General features: G+C 39.2%; 1 protein-coding gene across 5 annotated transcripts in view; it reads left to right on the top strand.

Annotated features, from left to right (window-relative positions):
• SETD2 (SET domain containing 2, histone lysine methyltransferase) overlaps positions 1-13,066 on the top strand; it is a 121,729-nt gene that overhangs the window by 58,923 nt on the left and 49,740 nt on the right. For all 5 annotated transcript variants that reach the window (XR_008629740.1, XR_008629739.1, XR_008629741.1 and 2 more), the window contains exons 10-12: positions 6,769-6,903; positions 8,019-8,138; positions 11,075-11,737. Coding sequence is in view for 2 of the 5 variants with exons in the window: in XM_055134567.1 (XP_054990542.1) it covers positions 6,769-6,903; positions 8,019-8,138; positions 11,075-11,737 (918 nt within the window). In the remaining 3 variants the exon portion in view is untranslated. The remainder of the gene's footprint in view (positions 1-6,768; positions 6,904-8,018; positions 8,139-11,074; positions 11,738-13,066) is intronic.

The raw sequence follows: 13,066 nt of genomic DNA, 5'->3' as shown, positions 1-13,066 counted from the left end.
TCCTATCCTGGCTCACCTGAGTTCCTAATAGAGCTGAGAGGATTAGTGTTGCTAAATTACTAAAAGAGCTGGGACAAGGACTTGGTGTCTTAAATACTACTTTTCCTCTTTTCTAAGAATACTTCACCATAACAGTTTTTCTCAACCAAAACCATTTTTGGTGTGGTCTGTGGTAAAAATGCACATTTTCCAGCCTGACCCCAGACCTTTGAACACTGGGAAAGGGGCTAGGAGACTAGAGATGTCGGTCAGAAATTGCTCTGTGATTCTTTTCCATTCCTGGGCTTTTCAGAAAAGTTTTTATTTGGGACTATAAATGACAGTATTTAGATGAGAAAACAGAAGGTAGGATTGGAGGAGAAGATAAAAATATAATGATTAATAGGTTGTTTATTAAGCCCAGACTAATATTTTTGTTTCTAGTTCTTTGTTCTTAATCTTAGTTCTTTTTTTAAAATTTTGTTTTCTAGACAGGGTATGGGGGAAAACTGGGTTTTTGAACTGTGTTTGAATCTGGGACCACTCTGGCTCTGTGCTTGGGGATATATTCCTTCTGGTGCTGGGCTGGAGGTAGAGGAGGATGTACTGGAGATTGAACGGTTCAGCTGCATAATACCTGTACTGTCTTTCTGTCTCCTAAATCTCATGATCCTTTTTTTGAGGGGAGGAGTGGGAGCAGGGGCGGGGGATAGACCTGAAAGGGCATTATTCCTGGTAGGCTGACTATATGGGGTACCAGGCATACAAGGTGGGTCATCCATGTGCAAGGCAAACACCCTACCTGTTGTACTATCTCTTAGGCCAATCTTATAATTTTTAATACATGTCTGACTTGCATGTGCCTTTGTTTTGATTCTGACAATCGAACACAGGGTCTCATACATATAAGGCAGGTAAGAAAGATGCTCTGCCATATCCATTATCTATAGCCATGTTTATATTTTATTATGTTTATTCTTGGAGGTGGAATTACTAGGTCATAGCTGACTCACCTTAAGTACTAGGAAATATTTTCCCTTTTTTTTTTTTTTTTCACTTTCATCAAAATTGCTTTTATTGAAGGGGGTTTCTCCCCACTGCTGCTCAGGGCTCTGGGAATACTGCTAGGGGGACACCAGGCCACACCCTCTGGTGCTATGATCAGACTCAGGACCTGATGCATGAAAGATATGTTCCAATCCTTTGAACTGTTACCCTGGCCAAGGTTTCTTTTATTATTTTTTGTTTGTTTTTTTGTTTGTTTGTTGGGCCATACCTGACAATGCTCAGGAGTGACTGCTGGCTCTGCACTCAGTAATCAGTCCTGGCAGTGCTTGGGGGACCATATGGGATGTCCAGGGATTAAATGTGGGTCAGCTGCATGCAAGGCAAGCACTCTACCCACTGTACTATCTCTTCAGCCCCTTAACTTTTAACAATCTTAACTATTAACAAAATTCACAAACTATAACTTTTATTTATAAGAAATTGTTGTGACCCATATGGTCCCTAAGCATAGAACCAGGAGTAATCTGGGTGTGGCCCAAAAATAGAAATTAAGGAGGGGAAAAAGGAAACCATTAATGGCATTTTATCCTGCATCCCCTGTGTAGACTTTGATTATGCATTAATTTCTTGCTGTTATGATTTACATCTATGTGATGCTTAAAGACAGGTGATTGATTGTTCTTGTTGAATATGTTACAAACTTAGTGATTATTTGATAGAGATGTAATAGTAAGTCCCTTAGTCACAAGTTTGTGATTTGTAATTTGTAACATACAGATTGGAAATGATCTGAACTATTCAAAGTACAGCAAACAAGTATCTGGGTCCATAATATATTTAGAGTTGATAGTAATTATGAAAAAAAAACCTACACAAAGGAAAATTAAACAGCTCCCATAGATAGCTAACTACTCAATAAACATGAAAATTTATTCAGCATCATTAATAATCAGAGGAATATCATCCACACATTCACAAGATAGGTAAAAATTTAGTCTAATGGTACACAAGAACAGCAGGTGATCTCGTACAGTGCTGGTGGTGGTATAAATGAATTTAACAACTTTTGAAAAAACTTTGTTACGGGGCTGGAGTGATAGCATAGCAGGTAGGGCATTTGCCTTGCATGCGGCCGACCCGGGTTCGAATCCCAGCATCCTATATGATCCCCTGAGCACCGCCAGGGGTAATTCCTGAGTGAAGAGCCAGGAGTGACCCCTGTGCATCACCGGGTGTGACCCAAAAAAAAAAAAAATTTGTTACTTATTGAAGATGAATGGACATATATAAGCCACTAGTTGCACACTTGTGTATGTTACAGAACAAAAGGGAAACCTGCTACAGTATTTTATCAGGAGTCATAGCATTATTGCTTTCATGAGCATAGAATGAAAACTCAGCTATCCAGTGTGAGCATAAATAAGTTATGTAAATACTTTTAAGATTAAGAAAATGTAGAAACCATGGCTGTAGACAACGATATGGGTAACTCAGGAGGTACAGTTAAATGAAAAAAAAAAAATAATGAAAATAAAAATTTGGTCCAAAGCTGTGGAGTTAGTATAATAGGTTAAGAAGGCTCTTGCCTTCCATACAGCTGATCTGGGTTCTAAACCAGATACCACATATGGTTTTAAGAGTGTGGCGCCCCCTGGTAAGCTACCCGTGATGTACTTGATATGCCAAAAACAGTAACAACGAAGGTCCTCACTCACCTGATCCTGAAAGAGCCCTCAATACGCCATCGGGCTACACTAGCACGCGACAGGCGCAAATAGAGACGTTACTGGTGCCCGCTCAAGCAGATCGATGAACAATGGGATGACAGTGATACGATTTTATTTCAACATAACAATCAAAATAGACAAAATGAGGGGCTGGAGTGAGATAGTACAGCAGGTAGGGCGCTTGATTTGCTTGGGGCCGACCCAAGTTCAGTCCCTCATATTCCATATGATTCCTCAAGCACCGTGAGTAGTGATCCCTGAGCACAGAGCAGGAGTAACCCTGATCATTGCTGAGTGTGGCCCAACAAAACAAAATATACAAAATTTTAGGAGATACATCTAGAACAGATGTGTTACAAGGAAGGATACACACTTAACGAATGCTGTGAAATTTTTTTTGGTGGGTGGGGCCATACCTGCAGAAACTTGGGGATTAGTCTTGGCTCTCTGCTCAGGGCTCACTGCTGGTGAGATACTAGGGATCCAGTCTGAGTAGGCTGCTTGTATGACAAACTTCCTACCTGCTGTACTATCTTTCCAGTCCCAGTTCTTTGTGGGTTTTTTTTTTTTCTTCTTAACCCAAGTGTGGTTGCATAGGTCTTTGGGCCAGAGAGATAGTATAGTGGGGAGAGGCATGTCATTGCAAGTGGCTAAACTGGGTTTAATCCTTTGCACTCTGAGCCCACCAGGAATAAGTCCTGAACACAACTGGGTGTGGCCCCAAAACCCAAAATAAAAATAGACCTGTTTCTTTACTAAACAGATGATTGCTACATTTTATCAGAAAACACTAAGAATTGTTAAGAATTGTGTTTAGAACTGGGGATTTGTGACTCATTAGTTGAGCACACTTTGCACATGTGAAGCCCTGGGTTCAATTCTTAAGACTTTATGGTTCCCCAACATTGCTGGGAGCAGTCGCAGGCACCTCGTGCTTAAGGCTCATTAAAGACAACTCAGCCAAAAAGCCAAATTATTGAAAAGGGAGAGTATGCCCCCTCTCAGCCCACCCCTCTCCTTCATTATCTTGTCTAGATTTCATTCTATAACTGCTTCACTAATTATTTTCAAGTATTAATGGTTCTGGATTCCTTTGATTAATCATCTAAAACCCTCTGTATTAGATCCTAACTCTTAACACGAGCCCTTTTTTTGCAGTGCTGGGGGAGTATGGTTTTGGATCATTTCTGGCAGTACTCAGGGTACCATGTGGTATTGGGAATTGAAACCAGGGTAGGCTGCATTCAAGGAAAGTGCCTTAACCTTTGTACTATCTCTCTGGCCTTTTTAAAAAATAGCTCTTCTTCTCCCCCCGCCCCACCACCTTCCCACTTCTTAGCCATATTTTATCCATTCCAGTCAGACTGAATATTTGAGATCAAACGATTCCCCTTTTCCTTTTGATTAAAATTTTCCTTCTATACTACTGGATCACTTTTCTCCTTTTTTTATCTTATCAATTTCAAATCAACTTCTGTGAATTCAGTTCTGGTGACTTTTCAGTTTAACTACTCCCTTCTTTTCATAGCCTTTTATCTTTTCAAAAATATTAATATGGTTAACATTTAGGGGTCAGAGAGATATCAGGGGTTATGGTGCTTGCCTTATGTGAAGCTGACCTCAGTTCCATCCCCAGAATCCCCAAACACTACCAAGAGTGACCCCTGAGCTAAGAATAAGTCCTGGGTACTTATTTTCCCTCCCAGTATGGTTAACACTTTATTGTTTACATGAATTAATTTTATTTCCCCTATACTAAGTTCTTTTTATATTGCAACATAACTACAGAATAATCTGGAGTATATTGATTTTTTTTGCTACTTGTTATTTAAATGTAAGGTTTGAAATGTACAAAGATATTTGTAAACTCTAGCATAATTATATGCTATAGCATAATTTTATGACATTGGTGGTAGGAAATGTACACTGGTGAAGGGATGGATTTTGGAACATCGTATGACTAAAACCCAATCATGACCAAGTTTGTAACTGTGTAACTCATAGTGATTCAGTTATTTCTTAACAATTATATATAATTATAAAATACTTACTTCTCTGCTTCCTGTTCCTATCTATATCCCAGAGTTTATCACTATTTTGAATTTTGTGTCTTAATGTTCGATTTTGGTTTGTTCTGGGGCACACCTAGTGATGCTCCAGGCTACTTCTAATTCTCTATTCAGGAGTCATACTCTGCATCACTTAGGGGACCATGAGGCCTCTGGGATTAAACCTGGACCTCGTGCGTGCAAAGTGTGTGCTCCAGCCTATTGAACTATTTTTCCCCACCCCTATTCTATCCTTTTTAAAATGAAAATTTTCAGGGAGCATTGGGGACAGCAGTGGTACTTTGATTCCTGGTAGTACCACACATGCCTAGTGCAAACCTGGCTAATTTTGCTGTTTGGGATTTCTCTGTAATCCAAAAACTATTTTGAAGTGCATTAAAATTGATTTATACAGTGTGTAATCTTCTCAACATCTTTTGTTTACGTAGCATTGTATTTGTAAGATTGACATTTAGCTATACTTGATTTCCTTTCACTCTCTATGGTAATTAATTGTTTGAACATCTCAGTTTATTCAACCTTGCCACACTCATTTGTTGCAGTTGTTTTTTTTTGTTGTTTTAAAAAGTTGTTCAGCAAACATTTTTGTGAATCTATATTCATGTAGTTTTCCTAGGATTTACTCTTAAGTGTGCAGTTGTTAGGCATAAGAGATATAAATACTTTGCAAACTAATCTGTTTTTTTTCTGAAGTACTTTACAAATAGTATAATTTGCTCTTTGGCAGTTATTTTTTTGTTGTTTCTGTTTTCATTCACTGCAACCTCTTTAGCCCTAATACTTACATTTGATATATAGTAAGTGCTTGGTAAATACTGGGTGAGTGAATGAAATGTTTTTCAAATTGATTTCATCAAGGGCTGGAGAGAAGTGTATCAGTAAAGCACTTGACTTATGGTTAGCATGGATTTGATCCTCATCACCACATTTGGTCCCCTGAGCAATGCCAGGAGTGATTGCTGAGTACAGAGCCAAGAGTAACCCTGAGCACTCTCTGATGTGTCACAGGCTCACCCCTACACCAGAATAAATCAAACTGGTCTCATCAGTTTATACTTTATTTAGTAGCAAGTAAAAGTAGACCTACATCTTTGTCTAAATTTGGTATATTAATCAGGTTTTTCCGTATTTACCACAATAATCAATTGTGGCATGGTTTCTTACTGTGTTTTCTTTTTCGGGGGATTAGAGGTACACCTGGTAATGTTCAAGGCTTACTCTTGCTCTGCACTCAGGAATCACTCCTGGCAGGACTAGAGGAACCATATGTGGTACCAAGGCTTGAGCCTCAGTCAGTTGCATGTAAATACCCTACCAGCTGTACTGTTGCTCTGCCCCTCTGTGTTCTTAATTGTGTTTTTTTTATTACAGATGGTGTTGAGGATGATGTTGGGTGTCTTTTAGGTTGATTGTTAATTTAGTGGTTTGAAGGATCAGAGAACTAGGTAGAGCACTGCTTTGCGGGACTATATCTGATGGGGGGAATTAAACCAAAGTTAGCCACATGCAAAGCAGGTGTCCTCTCTGACTTCAAAAGATTTATTTATTTATTTATTTATTTGCTTTTCGGGCCACAACCGGTAATGCTCAGGGGGCACTCCTTGCTCTGCACTCAGGAATAATCACTCTTGGCGGTGCTCGGGGGACTATATGGGATGCTGGGAATCGAACTCGGGTCAGCCCCGTGCAAGGCAAACGCCCTACCTGCTGTGCTATCACTCCAGCCCCTCCAAAAGATAATTTTTATTGAATGAAATTTACTTAGATGTGAGGAAGAGAGGAATACAAGTTCAAGAGAACATAGGCTTGAAAAAGAAACCTAGAGCTCTAGGTTTGATTCCTTACATTTTGGTCCCCTGAATACTGCCAAGAGAGATAACCCAGGGGTATCCCCCAAGCACCAGGACAAAAACAAACTGTTAAAAATTGGTTCATTGAATTTTTTCTGTTGTTTTATAACCATATATTTTTCTCTGTTGTGGCAGGTGGATGGAGAGTTAGAAGCCCTGATGGAGAATGGTGAGGGTCTCTCTGATAAAAACCAGGTGCTCAGTTTATCCCGACTAATGGTTAGAATTGAAACTTTGGAGCAGAAACTTACCTGTCTGGAGCTTATACAGGTGAACAGTCTGATGATAACTTACTTTCTGTTTCTGAATTTAAGGTGGGATGTTTAATATAGAATTTGGAATAGAGAATACAGAAAAATAATTCTAATAAGTGATTTAGCTTTAAAATGGTGTTTGATGTGATTTTGAAAGCCATCTTTGTTTTATTAGGAACATGGTGGGATTTTTATTTTTGTAAAAATTCATGATACTTGATGTAGTTTGTTTTCTCATTAGCATGTCAGACCATTTTTTACTAGAGGACTTCAAAGCACTGAATTTTAACTATAATCTCTTTGTGATAATTGCCACAAGTTGGAAAATTTTTTTTTCTTTGAGTCACACACAGCAATGCACAAGGGTCACTCCTGGCTCTGCACTCAGGAATTACCCCTGGCGGCGCTCAGGGGACCATATGGGATGCTGGGAATTGAACCCAGGTTGGCTGTGTGCAAGGCAAATGCCCTCCCGCTGTGCTACTCCTCCAGCCCCCACAAGTTGGAAAATTTTTTTTTAAAAAATGATGATAAAAAAAAAGCTAAGTAAAAAAAAAATTCTTTGTTAGTATCTGAACAGAAAAAAATATCTAGAAATAATTTTATTTATTTATTTTGCTTTTTTGGGGGGGGTCACAGCTGGCGATGCACAGAGGTTACTCCTGGCTCATGCACTCAGGAATTACTCCTGGCAGTGCTCAAGGAACCATATGGGATGCTGGGAATCGAGCTTGGGTCAGCCAAGTGCTAGAGAAAAAGCCCTACCTTCTGTGCTATTGCTCCAGCCCTAGAGAATAATTTTTATAAATTCTTTTTCAGTAAAAATAGTGACTCAAATTTGTTTCCTGGCTTTCAGAATTTTCATTATAAATAAGTTCTTAATGTTTATACAGTTCCCTAAGATTTACAGTTTCTAAAGTTGTACAGTTTTAGTAACGTTAAAGTTTACTATCTAGTTTTCATAGTTCTACAGTTCTGGTTGAGTTAATAAAAATAGAATTTCTGTTTTTGTGTATTAATATGATAAAACTCCTTATTCTTTTTTTTGTGGGTCCTCTTTAATACTCTTTCTGGTATTGTCTCCTTCCCACTGTCAATTTCTTGCATTCTGATTCCTTTCACCTTTGGAAGAACACACACTCACAATCTTGCCTGAAGTCCTTTCTGGAACGTCATGGACTGTCTCTGTTGTGGATCTGGATGGCAGAACTGGGTGATGGCCGGGAAAGTAACCAAAAGCTGCAGGAAGAGGTCAGTCCACATTCAACTTCCTGGTTTCTAGAACCACTATTTTGTGTAGGCAGGAGGTTATGTGATAATAACGACGATTATAAATTCAGCATTGTGTATGCTGCTGATATAAAATAATTTTATCATCCCAATATTTTGTAACTATAAATTTTATATACATTTTGTTAGCAGTGAGGTTATATCCATGGTTTTCCTTATAGTATCTTTTTTTTTTGTTTTGTTTTGTTTGTTTGTTTTTTGCTTTTTGGGTCACACCCGGCGATGCACAGGGGTCACTCCTGGCTCATGCACTCAGGAATCACCCCTGGCGGTGCTCAGGGGACCATATGGGATGCTGGGATTCGAACCCGGGTCGGCCGCGTGCAAGGCAAACGCCCTACCCGCTGTGCTATCGCTCCAGCCCCATTTTTTGTTTGTTTTAAGGAATGGTCCACACCCAGAGGTGCTCAGGACTTACTCCTGGCTCTGCTCAGGGATCACTTCTGGTGGGGATCAAACCCGGATTGGCCACATGTAAGGCAAGTGCCCTACTTGCTGCACTATTGCCTCATAAAGTTCTTTTTTAAAGTTGGTATGACATGATTGGGAAGTGTGAGCACAAGATATATTAAAAAATCTAATTTGCAAATACAGTTCTAAATTTAGAGTTATAAGTTTAGTTCTAAAAATAGACTTAACTACATGAAACCTTAATTCTGAGGTTCTAAAATTATCATTGAAATCTGGATGGCAAGAGAGTAGTTTGAAAGAAAGAAAAATTGTTTTTTCTTCAGCATCACAGGGGTGGCCCTGACTGGTAATCCCCAGCACTGCAGGGCCTGAAACACAACAGATCCTTAGGCTGTTGTGTAAACCACCAGCACAGTTGGCTGAGACTTGCTGGTGAGCTGCCTGAGTATTATTTGAGAGGTCCCCATCCTCCCCCAAAAATGCTTTGAAAAAATTCTGAGTGATTTTTTTTCATTGTTAGCATTGTTAGTGGATTTGTGATATTACTTTACCATGAAATAATGTTTTCTACTTTGATTTGTTGGCAGTGTTGTTAGTGGAAATTGTGTTGTTGATTGCTTTCCCATGAAATACTATTTCCTCTTTTCCTGACAGTGTATGGGGTGAAAAACAATGTGCTGGGATCAAACCCGGGCCTGTTGCATTTGGAGCATGCACTCCAGCTCATTGAGCTATCTTTCTGGCCCAAAATCTGTTTTCTAATACGGCTTATATTTAGTTATTTTTAATAACAGTTTCTAATATAATCCCAAATTCATTTAATAACATACTTCAAAAACCAGAATCATGAAAATGGTAAAATTAATGATTGTGCTTGCCTTCATCATTCTCCCAGGAGGTTTGGTAATTAGATATTGTATAAGCCTTAACGTTCCTGTAGAACTATATAGGGGAGTACTTAGCTACATTGTTTTTTTTTTTTTTTTTTTTTTGGTTAAAAATTGTTTTGTTTTGGTTTTGGGCCACACCAGGTTATGCTTAGAGATTATTCCTGGAAGTACATGGGGGACCATCTGGGATGCCAGGGATTAAATGCAGGTCAGCAGCATGCAAGGCAAGCACCCTACCTGCTGTATTATATCTCTGGCTTGGGAGTACTGTGCAAGAACTTTTTGAATTGAGGGGATGTGGGTTACTGAATGAAAATAAGAGAATTTCTGTGTTATGTAACTATGAAAGCTAACGTGGTAATAGCTATATTTCTGTGTGTGTACGTGATAGATCATTTCAGTGCTGTTGCCGCATAGTTCCCAAGTGTATATCATAGCCACTTGGGAAACCTCTTAACAATAGATTACAGGGGCTAGAGCAATAGTACAGGGGGTAGGGCACTTGCCTTGCCTGAGGCTGCTCTTAAATTCAATCCCTGGCACCAGTACAGTCCCCTGAGCACCACTGGGTGTAGCCCCAAAACAAAAATAAGCAAAAGTAGATTTACAGATGAGGTTCAGTAGTGTATATATATATTTAAAACTATGCAGGTGGGGGGCTGGAGTGATAGTATAGAGGGTAGGGCATTTGCCTTGCACACAGCTGACCCAGGTTCAAATCCCAGCATCCCATATGGTCCCCTCAGCACTGCCAGGAGTAATTCCTGAGTGCAAAGTCAGGAGTAACCCTTGAGCATTTCGGGGTGTGACCCAAAAAGCAAAAAAAAAACAAAGGACTATGCAGGTGGAAAATATTAGTGAATTCTGCTTTATGTTGTGAGCAGTTCTCTGTCACATTTTATTTTATTATTTTGACTTTCGTGGAAACCTGGCTGTGCTTAGGCCTTACTCTTGGCTCTGATCTCAGGGACCATTCCCGGCAGTGCTGGGGATTGAACCCAGGTCACCCCTCTTTCAAGGCAAGTACTCTCACTCTCTGGCCCCTCTTTCACATTTTATTCTTGCTGGTTAGTCTTACTAAAAATATTTGGGGATCACAACAATAACTTGAGGACATGCTATGGATGTGAAAACCCTAGATTCCCCAAATATCATAAGTAGTGCCTGAGTACCACTGTGTGAATTCGGCTCCCCACGCCCCTCCAAAAAAATAGGCCCAACAGTTTTTTTTTTTTCTTTTTTAAAGGGGGCTGGAGTGATAGCACAGCGGGTAAGGCGTTTGCCTTGCAGGCGGCCGACCCAGGTTCAATTCTCAGCATCCTGTATGGTCCCCTGAGCACCGCCAGGAGTAATTCCTGAGTGCAGAGCCAGGAATAACCCTTGTGCATCGCTAGGTATGACCCAAAATGGAAAAAAAAAAAAAAGAAAATAGTGTTATGACATTTTAATTCTTCTGTGATTAGACTTTGGTTTTAATTTAATAAGATGGTTTTTTTAAAAGCTCTCACTATTCAAGGCAGAAATTAGCTGAGCCTCATCCAGTGATTTGAAGTCACCTGATGTGTTTTGTTTATTTTTAAAATTTTGTTTAACCAGATTATAAAGACTTTGGAACATTTACCAATTCCTACTAAAAATATGTTGGAAGAAAGCAAAGTACTTCCAATTATTCAACGTTGGTCTCAGACCAAGACTGCTGTTCCTCAGTTGAGTGAAGGAGATGGCTATTCCAGTGAAAATACATCTCGTGCTCACACACCACTTAACACTCCTGATCCTTCTGCCAAGCTAAACACAGAAGCTGAGACAGACACCCCAAAGAAGCTCATGTTTCGTAGACTTAAAATTATTAGTGAAAATAGCATGGACAGTGCAATATCTGATGCTACCAGTGAACTCGAAGGCAAGGATGGCAAAGATGATCTTGATCAGTTAGAACATGTCCCTGTAGAGGAAGAGGAAGAGTTACAGTCACAACAGCTACTCACACAACAGCTGTCTGAATCTAAAGTTGATAGTGAAATGGCTGTGGAGACCAGTAAGTTACCGACATCTGAACAAGAGGTTGACACTGAAGTAGAGCCTAAAGAGAGCAATGGCACAAAACTGGAAGAACCTATTGTTGAGGAAACACCATCCCAAGATGAAGAGGAGGGTGTATCTGATGTGGAGAGTGAGAGAAGCCAGGAACAGCCAGATAAAACAGTAGATATAAGTGACTTGGCCACCAGGCTCCTGGACAGTTGGAAAGACTTAAAGGTAAGAAAGCTTTTTTTCTTTTGGTTAATTTTAACCTGAAATACTCAGGTTTGGAGTTCCTTAGACTTTAAATTGAATTTGCCTATTTTCTTAGCAATACACGGAATCTGATTTTTCTTATTGTCAGCCAATCATTAATGTGTCAGAATGCTCTATATCATGGCAAGAGGTATATCTGCCGAACTAATACACATCATCAATTAGAAAAGTGTTCATGACAAAAAAGATAAGCGTTCACAACAGTGAAATCAGTTATTCAAAGTGTTTTTTTAATTGTCAAGGAATTTGAGTAACATGTATGATTTGTTTTTAAATACTACATAGAAGTCTGCATAAGAAAAATATGAATGTTTAAAATAATTGAAATTTTCTTGGACATACTAGAAATTACTTAAATTAGGAAAACTAAGTTAATAATTTCTCATAAAAAGTAGAATTTTAATTTTATTTATTTATTTATTTTTGCTTTTTGGGTCACATCCAGCAATGCACAGGGGTTACTCCTGGCTCATGCACTCAGTAACTACTCCTGGCGATGCTTGGGGGACCATATGGGATGCTGGGAATCGAACCCAGGTCGGCTGCATGCAAGGCAAATGCCCAACCAGCTATATTGCTCCAGCCCCAGAAATAATTTTTGTTTCTTTTTTCTTTTTTTTTAATGGCCACACTCAGTTGTGCTCAGGGCTTATTCCTAGCTCTTTGCTCAGGGATCACTTCCTGTTGCGCTCAGGGGAGCATATGTGTTGATGGGGATTGTACCTGGATCTGCTGTGTGCGAGGCAAGTGGCCTACCTGTATATTATCGCTCTGGCCCTGATTTTTTTTTTCTTTTTTAATTTTTGAGTCTGTTCAGTTAAACGACTTATATGAAGGTGGTTGGTACTCAGTTTCATTATTGTTTTTGAAATTGTACTGTTTTTTAATGCTTATTTCCTTTTGGACGATATATCAAGAGGAAAAAATAGATTTGGGACCCTTCTATTAATACATAATCTCTTGTTAAAGAATGTAGCAAGATGTACAAGGTTTGTTTTACAGAAAACCCAATCTGGATCTTGGGTAAACATAGAAATGAATAAATGTATCAGTCTAGGAGAGATGTGGTACATTTTTATTGTAAATAAACTGGAAGTCAGTTCTTGAAAACCAGTGAGGGAACAGGTTACTTCCTAGGGTTTACTTTTTCTGGCTGTTCTTTTTGCTGCAAGATGTAAAACAACCAGATAGACCCAATACAGATATATTTGCAGCAAGATGAACACTTGAGTACTTTTACCCCAATATAACCATAAAGCTTATCCCATTAATTCTACAGTTTAACCAATA

The sequence above is a fragment of the Sorex araneus genome, chromosome 4, assembly GCF_027595985.1.
Source record: "Sorex araneus isolate mSorAra2 chromosome 4, mSorAra2.pri, whole genome shotgun sequence".
Lineage (NCBI taxonomy): Eukaryota > Metazoa > Chordata > Mammalia > Eulipotyphla > Soricidae > Sorex > Sorex araneus.
The sequence above is the reverse complement of the archived record's forward strand: the minus strand, read 5'-3'. Positions and strand labels throughout refer to the sequence as shown.